This window comes from Anabrus simplex, chromosome 3, assembly GCF_040414725.1.
Source record: "Anabrus simplex isolate iqAnaSimp1 chromosome 3, ASM4041472v1, whole genome shotgun sequence".
In the NCBI taxonomy this organism is placed as follows: Eukaryota; Metazoa; Arthropoda; class Insecta; order Orthoptera; family Tettigoniidae; genus Anabrus; species Anabrus simplex.
The window spans coordinates 33,012,905-33,034,710 of NC_090267.1; the positions used below are offsets into that span (position 1 = coordinate 33,012,905).

At 37.8% G+C, this 21,806-nt stretch overlaps 2 protein-coding genes across 4 annotated transcripts in view; one reads left to right on the top strand and one right to left on the bottom strand.

Moving 5' to 3' along the window:
• LOC136865945 (gastrula zinc finger protein XlCGF57.1) overlaps nt 1-2,519 on the top strand; it is a 62,970-nt gene extending 60,451 nt beyond the window's left edge. For both annotated transcript variants that reach the window (XM_067142508.2, XM_067142507.2), the window contains one exon: nt 2,199-2,519. The gene's annotated coding sequence lies outside the window, so the exon portion shown is untranslated. The remainder of the gene's footprint in view (nt 1-2,198) is intronic.
• Nucleotides 477-21,806, bottom strand: part of LOC136865946 (glycosaminoglycan xylosylkinase) — an 86,052-nt gene continuing 64,722 nt past the window's right edge. For both annotated transcript variants that reach the window (XM_067142510.2, XM_067142509.2), the window contains 2 exons: nt 7,495-7,554; nt 477-1,728 (listed from right to left, as the gene is read on the bottom strand). In XM_067142510.2, coding sequence (XP_066998611.2) covers nt 1,509-1,728; nt 7,495-7,554 — 280 coding nt within the window. In that variant the 3' untranslated portion in view covers nt 477-1,508. The remainder of the gene's footprint in view (nt 1,729-7,494; nt 7,555-21,806) is intronic.

A 21,806-nucleotide genomic window follows, 5' to 3' on the forward strand; every position in this document is an offset into this window, starting at 1 on the left:
CTACTCAGTATATAGCTGTCACCTTTATTCAAATTATTTGGGTGATTAGCAATTTCTATCGCCTCACAAATGATTATAGGTATAAAATGTTTCTCTTTAAATGACAGAAGTTGCATCAAAAATGATTTGATGGTCATTATGTATGGCATGTTCTGTCACACCAGACTTCTCTGGCTGGCAAAGACATAAGTGCCTGCGATGTTCTTTAATCCTCGTTGCTACCTTCCGACATGTTTAGCCAACAGGTACAAGGGAGCACAAAGGTGACTACTATATACTGAGTATGTCATGGCTACCCTCCATAGTAAACTCGTCAACATCTTTCTATTTGACTCTGGAGGCCCTGGAATGAACTATATTTCTAACAGGGTCTCTCTATCTTAATTCCGGTTCTATGGAGTGACAATTGTCAATATATTATTTGTTATTGCTCTGAAGATGATTCTGGTCGCAGGATCGAAACTAGTCAGCAGATTACAAACATTATGCAACCTAATATCCCCAAATTATTACTATTTATTTATTTATATATACTGTTTACGCCCATATTGGAGCACCAAAATCAAACCTTATACAACAAAGTCTTCAAAGAATAAGTTCTGATTACTATCAGGGAATGCTTACCATATTCATGCAAGTTCTCAGAAAAATATAAAATAACCAAACAGTCTACTGGTATCTATCAGTTCCTTCCTTATAATAATGAGTACCTCCATTTGAGACTTTATTTACAAGATCCATAAATTAACACTTCCCAACTTCAATATTTCAGCAATATCACTGAAAGAAATGCCAAATATAAGGTGGGGGGGTTCTCAGTTCTGAACCACTGCAATCTTGGATCTCTGCTAGAGATATGGCAAGTTGATGATTTTACTGCTCGATGGTGGGAATGTTCTGTTTAGAAAGTATGATTTATTTTACAATTCAGAGCTTCTTGATATGAAACCTTGCTAAGAATCAAAGAATTGTTTAACCACCTAAGAGATACCTTTATTTGCTTGGCAATTTTATAAAATCATATGAATGATTGTAGTGTCTCCTTCCTCGTCAGTGTTTGGGGGTGAAGTCGTACTCTTGGAGGTGCTGTATCCAGCGAGCAGTCTGCCCCTCCAGGCTACAGAAGTTCAAAATCATACGAATGATTTTATAAAATTGCCAAAGGCAAATAAAGGTATCGATTAGGTGGTTAAACAATTCTTTGATTCTTTGATTGTCATATCGATACGGACATGAAGTGGATAGTTTGTAATGAAACCTTACATCAGAGTATCAAAATAAACTGAAAATAAAATCTCAAAACTGTAATATGTTCTCATTACACTGAAGTATACGACTTTAATATTACTTAGCCTGTCAATCATTTGAATCAAAATGACACTTCATCACAGTGTTGTTTATCTTCAGCGAAGCAGAAGGTGCAAGTTGCCTCTCGTCATGGATAAGCAACTTGTACGGCAGCCACTATATCCCATCACACCTGGCAAGAGCCAATGGCATGTGGCTTGTTACCTAACAGCATCATGCATGAGAACTTTCTCCACACCATAACGAGATATGCACAGTTCAAATGTAGCAAAAACAGCGAGGAGTCGCCGATCCAGGGCTTTCAGATGAGCTGACGATAGCACTGGTGATATGTGACTGTGCTGCAGAAGAGCTTCGAGGGAGACGCTCAAAGCATTACCTCTAAAAAGCAGAAGTTTATCCCAGGTTGACTTACGTAGGCTGAAACACAAGATGACAAACATCAGTAAAAAATTAAAGGTCATTCAATAAATACAAAATGAAATTACTTTCATTAGAAGTTTCTACCATTGTTTTACGGGTCAGCATCATCACATACAAGGAGACAAGATAACGAAATAATTAAAAAAAATAATATTAACATACAGGTGTCCAACAAGGGGACGGGATGTCACCACTCCTGTTCAATGTTATACTTGAAAAAGTGGTCAGAGAGCGGAGGAGTGACGGCTGATACAGCCTTCCGTCTTGTGAAGTAATGATGTGTGTTCCAAAGCTTGCTCCACCTTCGGGGAGGCAAAGCGGAAGGCTGCATCAGCCGTCGTTCCTCCAAGGACACAGTAGATTTTGTCAACAACAAGGTATAAAACCACTCTTTTATAAACTAGGTTTCCTTGTGCAGAGTTAAAACACGCTTTTAAAAAGCCATTCCCAATTTTATTTCATTTCAGATTTTGGGGAAGACAGCAATCAGCTTCAGGGATCTTGAATTAATTGAATTCAAGAGCCACTTTTATAAAATTAAAACAAACAACATTCGCCTTGGAAGGAGGAAATGAAGAGAACATCCTTGTAAAATATAGAACGGTGACAAAGGAAAATTATTTTTCAAAAACATTTTATTAGTAGATAAGCAGAATATTATATATCATAGTGAAAAGTGCTGGAAACAAAAACATTTTTTATAACATCTGTTCCAATGAGTAGATATAGTTTTAAAATAGGCTAAAATAAGTAAATTCATTTCCCTCCAATTTCACCACCCTATTCAACCATCCACATCGATTTTAATTTATTTCAATTTTTAAAATTCACATCGATTTTAAGTAAAACAAGGTACTTATTAAAATGTTCTTAAGAAAATAAATACCTTGTAATTTCACCTAAGTGTTGTAATACAGCTGAAGATGTTCCAAATGGAATGAAACATGTACTGTATATGATTGATAGATTTGCTTAATGCAAATATAAGTATCAAATTTATTGTTATTGATTCATTGTAAATAGGATTTGAGATGGGGAAATGAAGCTGATTTCTTGCAACAGAAATATTATACCGTGTGACCGCATGCGATGTTGAGCATAAATATCTGCCTATACTACTATCATCTTTTCAAACTCGACAGTAGAAAACAACTGAATATTTTTCACACAGAACATAAAAAGTTATTTGCAGCATTCTGAGACCCATAATTTGCTGTAAACATTTCCCTTTGTCCTCTGTAATTATCCATGTCTTCTCACACAAACCCACCATCAACAACATTGCGGCCGATATTTTCCCGTGTATCAAAAGCAACATCAATATCACGATCACTACTTTCACTCTCAAATTCTATATCCTAATCCTTGCTTAATGAAACTAAACTTTCCGTATCATCATTCGGTAAAAATGGTTAATTTTCAAATTCACGATCACAAGAAAACGTTTAGCAGCCATGATGGCAACAACAGAACTTGTTGGTTTTTCAGACACGATTAATCATAAGTAATCAATAAATACCCTATAGATACATGCATCAAATGAAAGATCGATGCTTCGTCTACAGATATATCTTACTACATTTGTAATAGTTCAAGAAATATTCGCTAGATAGAAGCACGAAACAGAAACTGCTACGTGCGTGCAATGTTCGTCACTCCATGACAGAAAGCATTTGGGAGCCTGCGTGCAGTGTACGGCACTCCACGTTGAGTGGTTAAAGATGGTGGTTTGTTGATGTGTGTGCTTTGTTTGTGACGGCAGTTGGTTAGGTTATGTGCGATTAATGTGTAAATAATTAATTGTAAATAAAAATCAGTGTACGCAAGTTGAAAGCATTTAGTGTGCGTCATTGTGGCTACAAAGGGAATTATAAAATAAAGGGACAAAACATGGAAAGTGTGAAGAGCTTCAGTACTTGGGAAGCAAACTGATCCAGGATTCAGGGCTGGACATGGAGATCAGTAAAAGGATTCACTGTGTTCTCCCCCTAGGACCGTTTAATGGGTGCACCGCCCTGCCGTTTTTACAGGCCACCCAGCTAACATAACCTAGATATATGCTAGTTAAATAATATTAACAAATATTTGAGTCACTGGATGCTTCAAATTAAAATGTAAATACTGTAAAACTGTTTATTTAAATGATAATTATTGCCAGCATAATTGCATCAATTAGATAGCAGTTTAAATATTTAGTTTGAGTATCACGTAGTGTCATACGCGAGCGTGGAATGCATGGATCAGCGTGGAATGCATGTGAGCACTCAAATCTGTGGGATATCACAAACCCGTTTGGCATTCCACAGAAATCGAGTTGTAAGCCCCCGTGTTACATAATTATCAACGAACGGCACGACACTAGAAGTCCAAAATACTCTGTTATGTCTTGTTCATGATAACACTAAAATAATTCAGTTTTGCATTTAATGTTTACCTGTTTGATATTACTATTAATGCCCTGAGAGGAATAAATTGAAATTTTATCATATTCACTTTTACATAGTATTCCCCGCCCGGCTACTCATTCCTGCCACCCGACTGACGAAAATTTCTGGGGAGAACACTGGATTCGAAAGGGAAATGCATTTTATCAGAGTGTGAGAAACCTGATGTGGAGGAACGATATATATATACCATTGAAGTGTAAAGAGGTGATGTATAAGATATACTGCTGCCCAAAAATGACATATGTAGTGGACTTGGACACTTCCAAAGAGAAGTAGGAGAATAAAAACCAGTCCAGTGAAATTAAATTTTTAAGCAGAATGATAGGAAAGACAATGTACAAGAAAGTCACTGTTATCGAGAATCAACAAGATGAAGTTGATGTATATACTAAATATGAACACTTACAGCAAGAAGAAGAATTCATTCAATGCAAAATTCAGACACTACCAGACAGTGATCCGCCTGGAGGCTTTATATGCAGCTGAATATTTGAACTCGATAAAAGCAGGGTTGGTCAAGAAGTTGGAACTGGTGGAGAGAAAGATTCTGAGAAATATACTGGGACCCCAAAGAACAGAGGATGGATCACACAGAAAGAAAGGAAACCAAAAATTATACCTCAAGATGGAACCCACTATCTCCCGAATACTGGATACCGGCCGCACTTAAGCAACAGCAGCTATCAAGCTCAGTATTTTTGAAAGTTCCAAGGTGTGATGTTTATTCTCACCTCATGATGATGCTCTGTTATCCTGCATCCTCAGTACATGTCCAGCCCAGCGCAGTCTGTTGGATTCTATCACAACCATTATAGTGTGTTGTTGAAAGAGGGTGTAAATCTCATAATTAGATCTTTTCTGCCAGCTTTGAGAGATAGGATCAAACCATGGGCCAAATATTTTTCTATAAACTTTATTCTCAAAGACTTGCAACTGCTGCTGCTCTTTCTGGGTTATTCTCCATGTCTCGGAACCATACGGAAGTACTGGTCGAATGATTGTATTGTAGATAATCAATTTTTCATTCCTTGTCTTGGAGCCTAATATAGGGCTCATAGAGTAAAATGCCTTATTTGCATTCTTAATTCTATCTTGGTGTTCCTGTTGCTTTCGGTTTTGCTCATCGATTAATACATCAAGGAATTTAAACTCCTCTACTGTCTTGAATGCACATTTCCCAATCTTAAAAGGCAATCTGTCAACCTCCTCATGATTCGGTCTCTGTACAACCATGTAATGTGTCTTTCTATCACTTACCCATGAGCCAATGTTTGGTGCCATTTCCTCTAGTTCCACAAATAACTGCCTAATTTCTAATTCACTGTGGCCAATAAGAGCAATATCATCTGCATATGCAATTATAATACTGTAATTATAAAAAGTACCAGAAATATAACTATAATCTTCACTGACAGAGGAAAAACCAGTGACATTGCTTCATTGTACACTCCTCACATGTTCACCTTCTACCACACTTGTAGAAGGCTTCATACACAGTCAGAGCATCTACTTCTGGAGATGTCCAGCAATGACTGGCCTACAACAAGGATTATTGCTTCTCTGTGTCATAATGCTTTCCATGAAGGGGTTCTTTCATTTCTGCAAAGAGATCATAATCTCACAGTTTTGTACAGCAAGTATTCCACTACCCACCATTGCCAGTCATGCAGCTGATCAATCCCAGTATTAGCAGTGCAACATTGTGCACTTTCATGAAGGATGATGGAACTCCTTGCCACCAAGTGCTATTGTGTCCTCCTGAGAACAAGATGAAGGTGGTGTTCCAAAAGATGGCAATAGTAGGTTGCACTGACCGTCTGCTCTGTGAGGTACAGCATCGTACAGCATGGTCCCAAGGTATTCCACAATAAATATAAGCTTCACAGCACAGAGCACACTATTATTGGCTGTATTCACCCAATATGAACCCGTACACTTATGATCTTTTGCAAAAATGAAAGAACCCCTTCGCAGGTAGCATTACAACTCAATGGAAGTCATCAAATTCGGAGACATCACCAGAGATGAACAAGATGACTGTATATGATGCCTTCCACAGGTGTAGTAGAAGGTGGTAGACATGAGGAGAGAGTTACACTGAAGCAATGTAACTGGTATCTCCTTTGACAATAAAGCTAGGTACAAATTATACAGGTACTGACATTACTTCTCATCCAACATAATATATGTACCGTATTTATTCGAATCCAAGACGACCCTGAATGCAAGACTACCCCCACATTTTCCTTCAAAAAATTTTATCAAGCTTAAAAATTCTTTGTGAAATCATGTGAATGCCTTTCTTGTACAGTATGCATGTTTCGGACTATCTTTGTTTTCACGCCAACACCAAACACTGGCTTTCGTTATGCCATATTTTTTTGCGGCTACACAATTATTCTTCATACCTGAATGTTTAATAACCATTAACTTAAAACTGCATCATAATATCGACGAGATCCCATTGAAAATTTGCCGGCAATACCTGTTCTACATGTCTCTACAATACAACGATCCATCAAGAAAATATTCTTACTGTCTATAATATTGTTACCTTAACTGGTTCTTGCGGCTGCACAATTATTCTTCATTTCCATGTATTTAATAACCATTAACTTAAAATTGGCATCATAGTGTCAGCGAAAACCTGTTGAAAGTCTGCCGGCAATACCTGTTCTACGTGTCTCTCTCTACAAAACGATGATCCATCGTGAAAATATATTCCTGCTGTCCATAAAACTGTTACTTTTATTGAGCATCAAGTGAAGAAGACGCGTTATAACTCTGCCAATGAGTAACCATAGCCTTTCTAAGAATTTTAAGGATTGCCATCCTTGCTATTCCAATTCAAATGACATTTTCTGTGCAGCTGGGGCTCGGCAGTACATTATGATTGACCTTGCAGTCAACTCAAGAGAGTAATGTTTTAATGTCATTCTGCAAATTTGAGAAACATTGTTAGAGAGTCTAGTAAAATGTCATGCATTCTTCACTATTTCCTGAGAACCAGTGACATTACACATAGGCACTGTACAATGGCTGCCGCGGATAGTGATGCATAATAAAGACGCGGACAGACGTTTGAGTTTTGCATGCGGAAAAAAAAAAAAGTCGTCTTAGATTCAGAGAAATACGGTATTTCTGCCAAAGCCTAGATGTGAGGGACATTCAGCATGATAGCCCTCTTTCCTAGGTAAAACAATGATATTATCTGCAGCAATCAGACAAGAACAAGTCTTTCAGTAGATCTTTACACAACAACCAGCAAATTCAGTACATATTGATAAAATGAAAGAAAATAAACTCTCTTACTTACATGCAGCATTGATAGAGTGGTGCCAAAATATCCAGATGATCCTGACTAGGGTTACCAAAGCTGAAATGAGATCATATTTCTTCTTAAGTAACAGAAAGGGACAGACTCTTTATAGATAAATTCCGGTACAGAAAACATAATAGGATAAAAAACCATAGCAAGTTAGCACAGGAAGGGGAAGTAACTTAAGTAACTTAAAGAGCGTTATGGACAAACAAGAAAACAGAGAAGAACAAGGATTATTATTATAATACCATGCCACCTAAACATTCATGGCCTTTCTCCTCACCATTCCCAGTTGTTCTACATCTATTTTTTTTCTTAGCCTCTTATTTAAATGCATGAGGAAGTCCATGGCATTGGAGTAAATGGCAGCATGAGAAGGATAGATATGACTGCAATTAAAGGGAAGAAAGGATATATATTAGACCCCACCGCAAGATTTGTAACACACTCCGACCAACCAGGTGAAGTGAACCGAGAAAAGAAGTCTATCTACCTGCCTACAGTGCCATATTATAAGAATAAATATGAACTGGACAACATAGAAGTGAGGGGTCTCATGATCGGTGCGAGAGGGACATTCCCTAAGAAGACGATAGAACTGATGAAGACCTTTAACATCAGTAACAAGGAAAAGCCATCCATCTAATTTTTGATCTGATTTCAGTAACAAGGAGTTCATTTACTGGGGGCTGAAAGCGCTCAGGGGTTCTCTTTTAATACTCAGACACCACTTACATTCGCCAGACTGAGACATAATTTACTTATTTTTTTAATTTTTATTTTTGAAAAAATTGTTTGTGTATTCTTTGTCTTTGGCAGCCTTCGAGTGGAGGAAGATTTTGAAAATAAAATAAAAAACTATAAGAGCTGTTTTTACTTTTTATTTATTTTTTACAACACACTGACACAAATAGGTCTTCTGGCAATGATGGGATAAGAAAGGGCTATGAGCGAGACGGAAGTGTTGTCACTTAATTCGATCATCAGTCAAAATCAAAGTTAAGGCAAGACATGTTCTTTGTGTCAAGGGGCTTAAAATGAGCTTTGTCTCATCCCTGCACGACAAATTTGATATTTCGCCCATTATTTTTATATCCCCCCCCTGTCGCTCTCCCCTCCTCTAATTGTTTTCAAAATTTAAAAGTAGCCTAAGTTACTCCTTATACCATCAGCTATCTGCCAGTTAAAGTCCCATCAAAATCGGTCCAACTGTTTCAGAGATTAACTGGAACAGACAGACAGAGAAAATTTGTAAAAATTGGTTTTTAGTTATAAGTACCATATATACTTTAATATAAACTTAGCAAAATGCTGTAATTTGGACATTATAAACAGACACTTCAATTTTTTTATTTGTATAGATAGCCTCAATTATGTCTTATAGACCTCATTTTCTTCATAAACTACCAACCTCCATGTGTACGCCTAATATCATTTTGTTCTAATGTGAAAATTTTAAAGCTGTCAAGATGGTAATGGTACATCTTGAAAGCTAAAGAACTCTTCCTTCTCTCAATGCATGAAGAAGCCCACATCAGTGTTTCTATTTTTTTTTAAATAGATAATGAAATAGTCCACCTGAGCACATACAGACATAAAATTTCTTCTGTGTTCTGGTGGATATTAGGTTCACTATATGACCTTTACTTATGTAAATGGATAGTATAATTCATGATCTTTTCACTGATATACATGTTAACACTATCCAGTGAATATTCCTTTTCTTCTTACCAAATTTCATGAAGTCCCTGCTATCATCACTGGAGCATACATAGCTTTAGTTTCTTTTACCGATACCGAGTGAGTGGCCGCATCATGATCGAATACTGACCATGTCGGAAACAACACAATTCGAGAGCAGATGGGTGTCGCTCCAATTGAGGATAAAACGAGAGGAAAACAGCTCCCATGGTATGGCCATACTCTGCATTCAGCACCTGGTACTATTGCCAACTCTGTCCTCCATTTTGATGTCGAAGGTCTATGCCCGAGAGGACGACCGAAGCAGCGCTAGCAACACACAATAAATGGCGACTTAAAAATCGTCGGCCTATAACCTGCCGACGCACGAGACAGGACAAAATGGCATTCAACGCTCAAGAAAGTGGAGCCTGCACCAGCCGGACAATGCTAGGAAGAAGAAGAATAAGTGAGTGAGTGAGCGAATGGCCACGTGCTTTTGAGCACATACCCGTCAGCTTGCATTCGGGAGATAGTGGGTTCGAATCCCACTGTCGGCAGCCCTGAAGATGGTTTTCCTTGGTTTCCCAATTTCACATAATGCAAATCGATGGCCTAGAATGAATACCTCGTATCTCCCAAAGTTCTTGCTATCCAGTATTTCCCTTATGACTGGTTACGCCTCCCAGCCACACATGGATATGCAGTACATCAGAACAATGTTCGTTGTGTTCTTTTTCCTATGCCGATGTCTGAAGGAAAATGAACCTTACCGTACCGTACTATAGGAAAGTATGTTTGCATGACGTATATACTAACTCCTAGAGTATAACTTTTATAAGGTTCATTTTCCTTTACGAGGAAGCATAAGAAAATCTACCCAAGGAACATTGTTCTGATGGACTGCATATCCAAATCTGGCTGGAAGGCGTGAACAGTCTTAAGGGAAGTAATGGATAGGAAGAACTTTGTGAGATACGAGGTATTCATTCTAGGCCATCGAAATGCTGTGGCTCTGCCTTAATGAAGGCCACGCCTGCTTCCTTCCCGCTCTTAACCATTTCCTATACCATCGTCACCATAAGACCTATCTGTGTCAGTGCAATGTAAGCAAATTCTAAAAAATGCTTTTACCAATTATTTTTCCCCTGATAATAGTTGAAAATTACCGGGGGGGGAGTATTGTAGGTGAAGGGGTGTTATATGCGACCAAGTAGAGTTCTTGAATGATCAAGTTTAGACAGACAGATAGATAGATTCAGTCTATATCTATTTCAACCATATTTGGAGACTCCTATACTTCTTCCAGGGCCTTGAAACCTCTTACAAATCATAATTACTCAAATCAACACTCCATGGCATGGAAGTACGGTAGGATGCAATTTGAATGACAGTGAAGTAATTGAAGTTTTGAATAACTCGGGCGATAATTGCATCACACCAAACTGAACTGCTAATATAAGGCAATGTTTGTCTCAACTAAGTGAAGCGAGATTTGGCACACAACAGAAGGAACAAGTGTGAATGGTGTGCATGAGACAAAGTGACGGATGATGAAATAACTCGTGGAATTGTGCTAAACGAATCCTTGAACAACTGTCCCCAACTTTCCTGCATAAAGTTTCCACATTAACAGTGGTTCTCAATGCATCCTGAAACAACCGTTACAAAACTATGACAGCCTCTTCTCCATCATCATAAAATTGAGAATAAAAGTATGTATATTAAGCCAGGTATTTACAAATTGGCATGCCATTCATGTAAGCAACAATACATTGGACGGCTATAAGATATAAGGAACAGGTTAACATACAAGATATTAAGCAATGGGTGAACACATGGTAAAAAGTAATAATAAATTCACAGACATTAATAGTGACATGGAATTAATACATTTGGCCCAAAAAGGTAAATTCATGAACATTTTGGAAAATTTAGAAATTTATCTTGCACAGAAAAATAATTTTGATTAGAGTTTAAATGAAAAGATACAAGTGAAATTCATTATATAAACTAGCATATAATCATCTAGGAAAGAAAAGGAAAAAAGAATAAGATAATATTTGAAGATCTTATATTTAAGTAATCTCATTTAACATCATCTTAATATTGACTTTTTTCTATGAAAGTAGTTTCTTAATGTACCATTAATAATTGTTTATTCACTGATATTATGACTTGTGATATACAGCAGAAGTCCGCTATAGTGATTCATCATCATCATCATCATCATCATCATCATCAATGTTCCAGTCCAGTCGCCCGGGTGTGGTTAACACATTGCAGACCGGGTGCCCTTCACCCCAGGCACAGCCCTATTCCTGGCCACTTTCTAACTACCTTCAAGCTGGAGTGCATGCGTTCAAATAAATTGTCAGAACTTCACTAGTTTTTCAAGAACTACTGTGTATTTTTCTGGTGGCCTTCCTGAATAGCTGTTGAAATGCAGGTAGGTAAGTATTTGTTGAAATCTATTTCAGCTCATAATTCTCAGAAATATGGGGTTTTCTATTAGGGGATCGGTTGGGTAGTAATCTTTCAGACATGATTTCTTCACCTGCCCAATCAATATACACAGAGCAATATTTTTTTAATTTACCTGCTAGTGACATTAGTCCACTTTAGTGTTTTAGGGGATGGGTTCTGAGAATGTGAATTCTGCTCATAGTATAAGTTTGTCTGCTCAGCTACACATACTGAAAAAATTCCTCACCAAACATAAGTCCTGCTACTTGTCAATGTTTCCAGATTAATTAGGCCATACCTTTATACCACGAGCACCTTCAAAATCCTCTAGCCTAGGTTCACTCTTTTCCATAACCCAATTGTCAGAAAACACTACATTATTTACAATATTTAGAATATTTATACCCGTAACACAATTATCAGACTTGTTCTGCGCTACGTGAGTTCCACACCTTGAAGATAAAGCTATATCATGGTCATCACTTGAAACATTTCCGTTAGAAGATATTTCATCATCGAACTCTAAATATTCAGCATCACTTGTATATTCGGAGCCTGTATCAGCACATAATTCGTGAATAATTTCATCCTTGTCTAAACACGTGCGATCCCTGGGTGCTGCCATCTTGCATGGCTCTTCGAACTTTGTAAACATGTTGTCAGGAAATTCAAAGAAAATTTATGATATGAAGAATAATCGAAAAGAAATGCGACTATCGATTGTGTAGAACCATACATAACAGAGTTCTATCACCCTTGACCTTCAAATAGTTCTGGTATAACTCAGAAGAAAGCGCTAAACTTCAGTCTGCTGCTAACACGAGATAACTCAGGACCGGTCCGCAACGCTCGGCCAGGCAAACACGAGTTTTCTCGGGACCGGTCCGCATTGTATTAACAAGCCTCCTCCACTCCTTTCTGTCCTTCCACTTTTCCTGCTCCATTACTTCCGCCACATCCAATCCAGCTTCTCTAATGTCCTTCCAAATCTGATCCACCATCCATCCACCTTCTTCTCCGTTTTCCAACTGGTCTCTTTCCCTTAACATCTCTCTCCCCCTTAACATCTCTTTCCAATTCCCTTCTTGCTACCAGTTTCTTTCTCATTCTTTTTACATGTCCAAACCATCTCAGTCTTGCAGTCTTGTTTTCTGTATAACTGGAACCCTGTTATAACGACAGTTTTTGTCTGTCTCTTCAAAATTCCTACATTAAACTGTTTTTTTTTTTTTTTTCAAAATGGCGCCCGGTAATGACGACGTAGTGTTTTATTCTCCGAGTAAATTAACCGTAAAATGTGACGAAAAGTGCGGAAAATGTCGAAAATTAGTGAAAAATGGAATGTTGTGTGATTCATGTGATCGATGGTGGCATTATAAGTGCGGAAATTGCCCTAGAGGCGTAAAAACTAATGAAAATGTTGACTGGATTTGTGAGCAGTGTGTTCGGAATGTTGTTGTTGGGGACGGCATTGACGAAGCACCGAAAACAGTCGATGAGGAATATAAAAGTGCATTAGAAATTATAAACATTCTAAAAAAGGACAATGAGACTCTTAGGGCCATTTTCTCCAAATCGAGTTAAACCTGGTATAAATTAAACCCGTTTAACTTTAGTACCTAGTTTAAAGTTGCGTCCATTTTCTCCACCAATTTCTGACACTCGTTTAGTTTAAACGGGCGAGCTGTCGTTGGCGCTAACGTTGGCTGCACTGAAGGAATAGTCGAAGGCATGGTCGATTGGAATTGGCCAATCAGAGCCAAGTAATTCAATGACCGACATTTTTGTAATAATATCAGCTGTTTGTGGCGAGTTAATGCTATCGTACGTAGTGAATAAAGAACAAATTCGGCGGGATATTAGCTTTACTGATAAATAAATTGTTTACATTTGTGCGAAGTGTTGTGTCATATAATTCTACCTATTGCTGTCTACAATTTATTGGAACGCACTTTTATATCTTATTTTTCTGTGTCATGCTTTACCATAAACAAGTACCGTGGGCCTAATACGTGTCTTTTGATGTCTATTGTCTTACGGAACACACGGGAACGTTGAAATATTAAAATCCTGGTCTTTCAGCAATAGGCCTACGGTATTCCTTTCCTCAGAAAATCAACATTTATGTGAATTTCAAGTAAACAAATTCCAAGCATGCTCGGGATCTATCTCCTATCAAAATCCATCGCCCTCGGCCGGGATCAATCTCACAAACCTTGGATCCAGCAGACAGACCACTGAGGATGTATTATTTGGAGATGTATTACTTGATTCCATATTCGTTTATAACATAACCAAGTTCGCGATATGTCGTACTGTATGCATAATACTCTTCTCCCTATAGCTTTAATATTTCTATTGCTGGTATGCTGGCAATAGATACGATGAAACATTCTTAACTATAATCTATTCTATTACAAGTTTACTAGCAAGCATGAAATACTTTATTGTTTTTCTGATCCTATAAATATATAATCTAGCGATTAGAAATTGTATACCACCACCTCTCCTACCATGCCGGTCAACATTCTGATGGTAAAAATATTTTCGACAAATTAGATTCGAACCGTCTTGTCACGGATTCGGACGCTGCTGACTTCACGCTTTAGCGACCACAGCCACCACGTGCCGCATGAAGAACGGACGTATTACACGACTTATATAGGAATATTTTTATGCTTCACATTACAGTATTCATACCACGAACAGTATTTTACAGTATATAATATTATAAGGAGACTGCAATTTAAGGTCTGTGGTCCCCGTTGTTAATGAAAAAAATGCCTGCGCATCATATCTTAAAGCAACCAGAATCATTGCTTCTAGCGAAATAGCATTATTTCGTGCAGTTGACGTTTTAAATGAATCCTCCTTCGATACTAGACAATCCTTGCTGTTCGCTTATGAATTATAAATCCATCAAAGAACTCCGTTACATCCGATTTTCCAAGATTGTAAACTTTTGTTGGAACGCGGCTTCTTAACCTTAACCAAAGACTTCAATAAATTCTCCCATTTTTCTAATGCTAATACTAGGTTATAATTTTAGCACGTTTTTCATTAAAGTGCTGCAGTACTGGTAGATGCATTAATAAAATGTCAAGAAGGTTGAATATAAACAGCAGTTTAAACCAACAATATAGAAGGTTTAATTCTGAGCCAGGTTTAAACTTGATATAAAGTTTAAACCAATATGGGGAAAATGAATGTTAGTTTAAACTCAGACTTAAACCAGATTAAAATAAACCTACTTTAAACTCATTTGGGGAAAACGGCCCTTAAAGTTGAAAATCAAGAATTAAAAGAAAGACTGCGATCGCTAGAATTTGGGACTGACCATTCTTCGAGTGATATACCGGTACAAGTAACAAACTCGAGCACGTGGTGTCAAGTAGTTCGTGGATGGCCGGCTAAGAAGAAATCTACAACTGAATTTCCGGAAATAAACATTAGAAATAGGTTTTCTGCCCTAAATAATTTAATCCTGGAAGAAAGTGATCGCGCGTGTGAAACCAAATCATCGCGATCCGCTGCCGTTGCCGTGCCGAGTTTAAAATTTAGGCCTAGAATTCAGATTCAAGACCCAGTTAGGCCTAAATCAGCGAAGGTAGCTGTGTTTGGTGATAGCCAAGGAAGGGGAATTGCGGGAGTGATTAACGACGAGAATATAGCAGCAACCGGAGAAATATATCCAGGAGCTTCTATCAGCAGTGTTGTGGAAAACGTAGAAGCAGCAACTAGGAACTTCGGGAGCGGCGATGCAGTGCTTATCATCGGTGGGACGAACGCCGTAGCTCGCGACGACGCCAAGAATGTAAGATCACAACTTAAACATACACTAGGGAAGCTGACCCACACCAACGTTTTTGTAGTGAACGTGCCCCACAGGCATGATTTGAGTAGAGACTCGTGTGTGAACATTGAAGTGGACAAGGTCAATACAGATATTGTTAAAATTTGTGAACATTTTCGGAATACTCAGGTTATTGAATGCAGCAGTTTTGAGAGATACTGTTATACAAAACATGGCCTCCATCTAAACAATTCAGGTAAACGAAAGATAGCAAATATTGTTCTAGATTTTATTAATCTTAAGATATGTACTGTAAAACAGGCAACTCCCTTGAGTTATAATACTGACCAGGAAAACTAGTAGAAAGAGCCAGCTGTACTTCAAGCTGGCTCAGTCAACTAGAAAAAGAAACTCAGGATAGTAAGGAATTTCAAGTTACCCAATTGCAACAGTCAAGTTTTAGGGAGGAAGGGGGTCTGAGATTGCTCTTGATAAACTGTCAAAGTGTAGTAAATAAACAATTAAAATTCGGTACATTGATGGAATCTTATGAGACTGATGTGGTGATAGGAGTGGAATCGTGGTTGAAAGAAGGGGTGGGTAATAGAGAAGTATTTCCAGAAGGGTACACAGTCTATCGTAGAGACCGAGGAGATAAAAAGGGAGGGGGTGTGTTTATTCTGGTGAAGGAAACTTACTGTTCACATGAATGGTTTACCGATGAAAGGGATGAAATATTAGGGATAAAATTAGTTTGTGATAATATGAAGGAGGTGGGAATTATAGGAACATACAGGCCTGGAAGAGAGGAAAGAGACATGGAAATCTTTGAAAAAATAATAGATTATACTCATAAAAACAATAATAATGATATGGTAATAATTGGGGGAGATCTAAATTTGCCTGAAGTTGAATGGAAAGGAGCTGCAAGTGAAGCCCATGAACAGAAACTGGCAAATAAGTTAATTTGGGAGGGAGGATTTACACAAGTAGTACAAGAACCGACTCGTCTCAATAACTTACTAGATGTATTCTTGGTTAAACCATGGGAAATTGTTGATAAAACTGAGGTAATTGAAGGAATAGGAGACCATAAGGCTGTAATAATGGCTGTAGGACTCGTACCAAAAAGGCTTAATAAGAGGGTTACACAAGACAAGAAATTGTACAGAAAAACTAAAGTTGATGAATTTGGGACTTACCTTAAATCACAATTCAGTTGTTGGATAAGTGAAGGGAGTAACGTGGATACACTTTGGGCTAAATTTAAAGGAATTATTTGGGAAGGAGAGAAGAGATTTGTACCTGTTAAGAAGGGTAAAATGACCTCAGACCCTGTTTTCTTCTTCTTCTTCTTCTTTTATGACCACATAGGATCACTTTAGTCAGTCCGTCGTTCAGGTCTCTTTGAAGGGATTGTTCGGGCTTTGCGGTCCTCCCAGTACTTCTTCAGACGCTCCGATCTTCGTGCCCTTTCCTCAGTTGAAAATGTGCGTGTTGTTGGTTTGTTTTGTGTAAGGGTAAAGCGGAGGTTTGTATTCTTGAGTTTTGTATTCAATTTTATCTTATTTTTGGTGTCTTCTGTTGTAAGGCCTATTTCCTTCAGATCCTCTCTTACTTCTCTGATCCATTTACATCCTGTTGTGGTATTTTTTGAGACGAGATTGTGTTGTACTAGTTGTTTCAGAAGTCTCGAGTCCTGCATCCTCATGATATGTCCAAAGAATCCCAGTCTCCTCTTACGCATAGTATCTGTAATGGGTTCTAGCTCTTTGTACACGACTTTGTTAGGTATTAACCGCCACTGTCCATCTTTCTGATATTTTTTGTTGATACAGGTTCTTCCAATCCTCCTTTCAATTTTCTGAAGTCTGTCAGTCTTTGATTGTTTATTCAGGTAAAAGAGTGTTTCTGCTGCATATGTAGCTTCCGGTTTTATAACTGTGTTGTAGTGTTTTATTTTTGTATTTATTGATAGACATTTCTTTTTGTAGATATCCCATGTTAATTTTTGTGCTTTAGCTAATCTATTTGTTCTTACTTGGATTGAGATTTTTTCATTTAAGTTATGTGTTATTACTTCTCCAAGATATTTAAACTGAGTTACTATTTTGATTTTATTACCATTTATGGTGACTTCTTTTAGCTGTGTTGGTTTTTGGGGCATAATTTCTGTTTTTTCAAATGATATTTTGAGGCCAATTTTATTTGCAATGTTTTGAAGTTCTGATATCTGGGTTTTTGCTTCTTTTATGTCCACTGCTAGTAATGCTAAATCGTCAGCAAAACCCAGGCAATTTGTTTTGATTTTTCGGCCAATCTTTATTTTGGGGGGACATTTTCTAAACCATTCCCTCATTACCATTTCTAGAGCACAGTTAAATAATAGTGGTGAGAGCCCATCTCCCTGCCGTAGTCCAGTTTTAATTTCAAATGTCTCTGATGTTTCCCCCCTAAACTTCACTTTTGACTTGGTATTGGTGAGAGTCAATTTTATCATGTTTATTAATTTGGGGTGTAGTCCAAGGTGCCTTAAAATTTTAAACAGAGATTCTCTATGGATGCAATCATAAGCTTTCTTGAAATCTACAAATGTTATCACCATATCTCTGCTTCTTCTCCTGTTATAGTCCATTATCAACTTAAGACTCATGATCTGATCAGGACAGCTCCTCCAGGGTCTGAAACCTCCTTGATATTCTCCTAGTTCTTTCTCAAGTTGTAAACTTATCCTATTAAGGATGATTATTGAAAATATTTTGTATGTTATGTCTAGGAGAGAGATTCCCCTGTAGTTATTAGGGTCGGTTTTGTCCCCTTTTTTGTGCAGAGGATGAATGAGGGCTGTTGTCCAGTGTTCTGGTAGTTCTTCTTTAATCCAGATAGAGACAAGTTGTTGATGGAGGGCAACTTTTGCTGAGGTTCCTGCATATTTCCAGATTTCCGCAAAGGTCTGATCTTCTCCTGGCGCTTTGTAGTTTTTTAATTTATTCAGAGCTTGGTAGACTTCCTTTATTGTGGGGGGATTGATGTTTTCTGGTGATGTTTTTATCGGGGTGTTGGTGTCCAAATGAAGGAGTTCTGTAGGTTCCTCACAATTTAAAAGCTTATTGAAATGTTTAGCCAGAATTTCTGCATTGTCTTTATTGTTATGGGCCAGCTTACCATCTTCATCCTTCATCAGTAGGGTCGGGGGTTCATATTTTTGGAGCTGCTTTCTGAAGGTTTTGTAGTAGTCCCTTGATTTAGTTTTACTGAACTGTTCTTCAATTAACTGCAGGGTGTCCTTATGATGTTGTCTTTTTATTCTTCTTAAGACTTGGGTAGTTTCTTTTCTCTGTTTTACTAGCTTTTGATAGGATATTTCTGTCTTTTGGGACTGATGTAATAGCCATGCCTGATGTCTTTTCTCCACTGTTTCATCACATTCACTGTTCCACCATTGGTGTTTTTTACGTGGTTTAATTGGAGCTAGGTCTTCTGCAATTTGTTTAAGGTTGTGTACTAAGTCTTCAAGTTTGTCTGTGATTTTTATTTTTTCAGTTGCTTTCTGGTAATTTTTGTTGTTGATTAGCTGGGTAGGATCTATTTTTCTTTTAGTTTTAAGGGCTTGCTTTTGTTGTCTCCTCTGGGGAGTGAGTTTAATTTTAATTTTAACTACGTAGTGATCTGAACCTGTGTCTATTCCTCGGAGGACTTTGACGTTATAGATCTCTTTGTGGTGGTATTTGTCCATGCAGACGTGGTCCAGTTGCCATTCTCCTTTAGTGTAGTCAGGGTGTTTCCATGTTTTGAGTTTTTGAGGTTTCCTCTTAAAACATGTAGATTTTGAGATTAAATTATGGTTTCTACACAGGTCAACTAGTCTCTCTCCATTTTTATTTGTTTTCTTGTGTGCTGGCCATTTTCCGATGATGTCACGGTATTTTCTTTCTCTGCCTAGTTGAGCGTTGAAGTCGCCTATTAATAATTTTATATGGTGTTTGGGGATGTTATCTATGGTCTGGTCCAATAGGTCCCAAAATTCTCCTGTTTCCTCCTGGTCTTTTGAGGAGTTGTTTTTATCATTAGTGGGAGCATGGGCATTTATTATAGTATAGATTTTATTAGATGCCTTTAAGGTGAGCGTTGAGAGTCGTGGAGACTGTGATCTGAATTCTTGAACTGAGTTTATTATTTTAAGGCTGACCAAAAATCCTGTTCCAAATTGTGGGACATTCTTCATCACTCTCTTCCCGGGTATACCTTTATAAAGTCTGTACCCTTGAGATTCCAAGGCATCCTGGTCAGTGTTTCTAATTTCCTGTAATCCCATGATAAGAATTTTGTGTTGGTCCATTATGTCGGTGATCACTTTTAGTTTACCGGTTTGCATGAGTGAGTTTATGTTGTGTGTAGAGAAGTATGTTATCTGCTTTGGTTTGATTCTTGATTTTGTCTCATTCGTGTATGTAGTACTGGGGTATTTCCGTGCCTCCGACTTCACGGTATCTTTCAGGTGGCAGCCCACCGTATCCGAATGCTGCCTTCTCTGAACTCTTGGTTCAGCCGGTGGAGTATTCCTTAAAAGACCTTCCATGGTTGACTGTCAAGGTGTCACCTGTGTGGGACTAGGTCCCGAATTACAACTCTGGATGTGATCCAGTGAGGTGATAATGAGGCCGCTCCTCTGGAGTACAGACGCCTTGTGCAGCCGCCCCTAACCTGGAGAACAGACGCTGCATAATGGATTCCAGTGGCATTTCCTCCACTGTGGGGACCATCACCCCACAAGGGAAATAAGAAAATTAAAAAGAAAATGTAGAATAGTAAACAGGAAAATCAAAGAGGGTAGGGAGAGTAGAGAAACTAGAAAACAGCTAATGAGGGAACTGAACAGAGTGAAAAAGGAAGCAAAAGAGAATTATATGAATGGCATACTTCAAGAGGGTAATGACCACAAAGGGAAATGGAAAAAGCTGTATTCATATATCAGGAATCAAAAAGGAAAAGGAGTCCAAATTCCTACAATGGTGGGAGAAGGGGGTGAACACTATTTAACAGATACTGAGAAAGCAAACCTATTTAGTAGGGAATTTAGAGATTCAGTCGATGATTGTCAAGAGTTGGAAACCGAAACAGAAGATAGAGAGGGAGAGAGACAGAGGGAAACAAGAAGCTTCTCATTCACAAACGAAGATATTTTCAGAGAAATCCAACTGCTTCAGCAAGGAAAAGCTGCAGGAAGTGATCAAATTACTGGGGAGGTATTAAAGACAATGGGGTGGTACATAGTGCCTTATTTAAAATTTCTCTTTGACTATGTCATAAATAATAGTGTAATACCAAAGGAATGGAAGGAATCTATAATAATACCAATTTATAAAGGAATGGGTGATAAAAGGAAACCAGAGAACTACAGACCAATCAGCCTGACCAGTATAGTTTGTAAAATTCTGGAGAGTTTAATATCGAAGTACATCAGAGGGATATGTGATGATAAAAATTGGTTCATGAGGAGCCAGTATGGATTTAGAAAGAAATTTTCTTGTGAGGCACAACTGGTGGGATTTCAGCAGGACATATCAGATCAGTTGGATTCAGGAGGTCAGTTAGATTGCATAGCCATAGATCTTTCCAAAGCCTTTGATAGAGTGGAACATGGAATATTATTAAAGAAATTGGAGGGAATAGGATTGGACGTAAGGGTTACACGTTGGATAAAAGCATTTCTAAATTCAAGGGTTCAGAAAGTCAAAGTAGGAAATAATGTATCGCAGGAAGAGAAAGTTTGGAAGGGAATTGCACAGGGTAGTATAATCGGTCCGTTACTTTTCTTAATATACGCAAATGATTTAGGGAACAATATAACATCAAAAATAAGATTGTATGCAGATGACATAATTGTTTATAGAGAAATAAACAACATTGAGGATTGTTCAGAATTACAAAGGGACCTTGAAAGTATCCAACAATGGGTTGAAGAAAATAATATGAAGGTTAATGGAGGCAAATCAACTGTTACAACTTTTACAAACAGGAGCTTTAAAACTGAATTTGAATATACTTTGGATGAGGTAGTTATCCCAAAAGATGGCAAGTGCAAATACTTAGGTGTGAGATTTGAAAGTAATTTGCACTGGAAGGGTCATATTGATGACATTGTTGGGAAAGCATACAGATCATTACATGTCATAATGAGGCTACTTAAAGGATGCAGCAAAGAATTAAAAGAAAAAAGTTACTTGAGTATGGTTCGTCCATTATTGGAATATGCAAACAGTGTTTGGGATCCTCACCAAGAATACCTAATAAAAGAAATAGATAGTGTGCAGAGGAAAGCAGCAAGATTTGTAATAGGGGATTTCAGGAGAAAGAGTAGTGTATC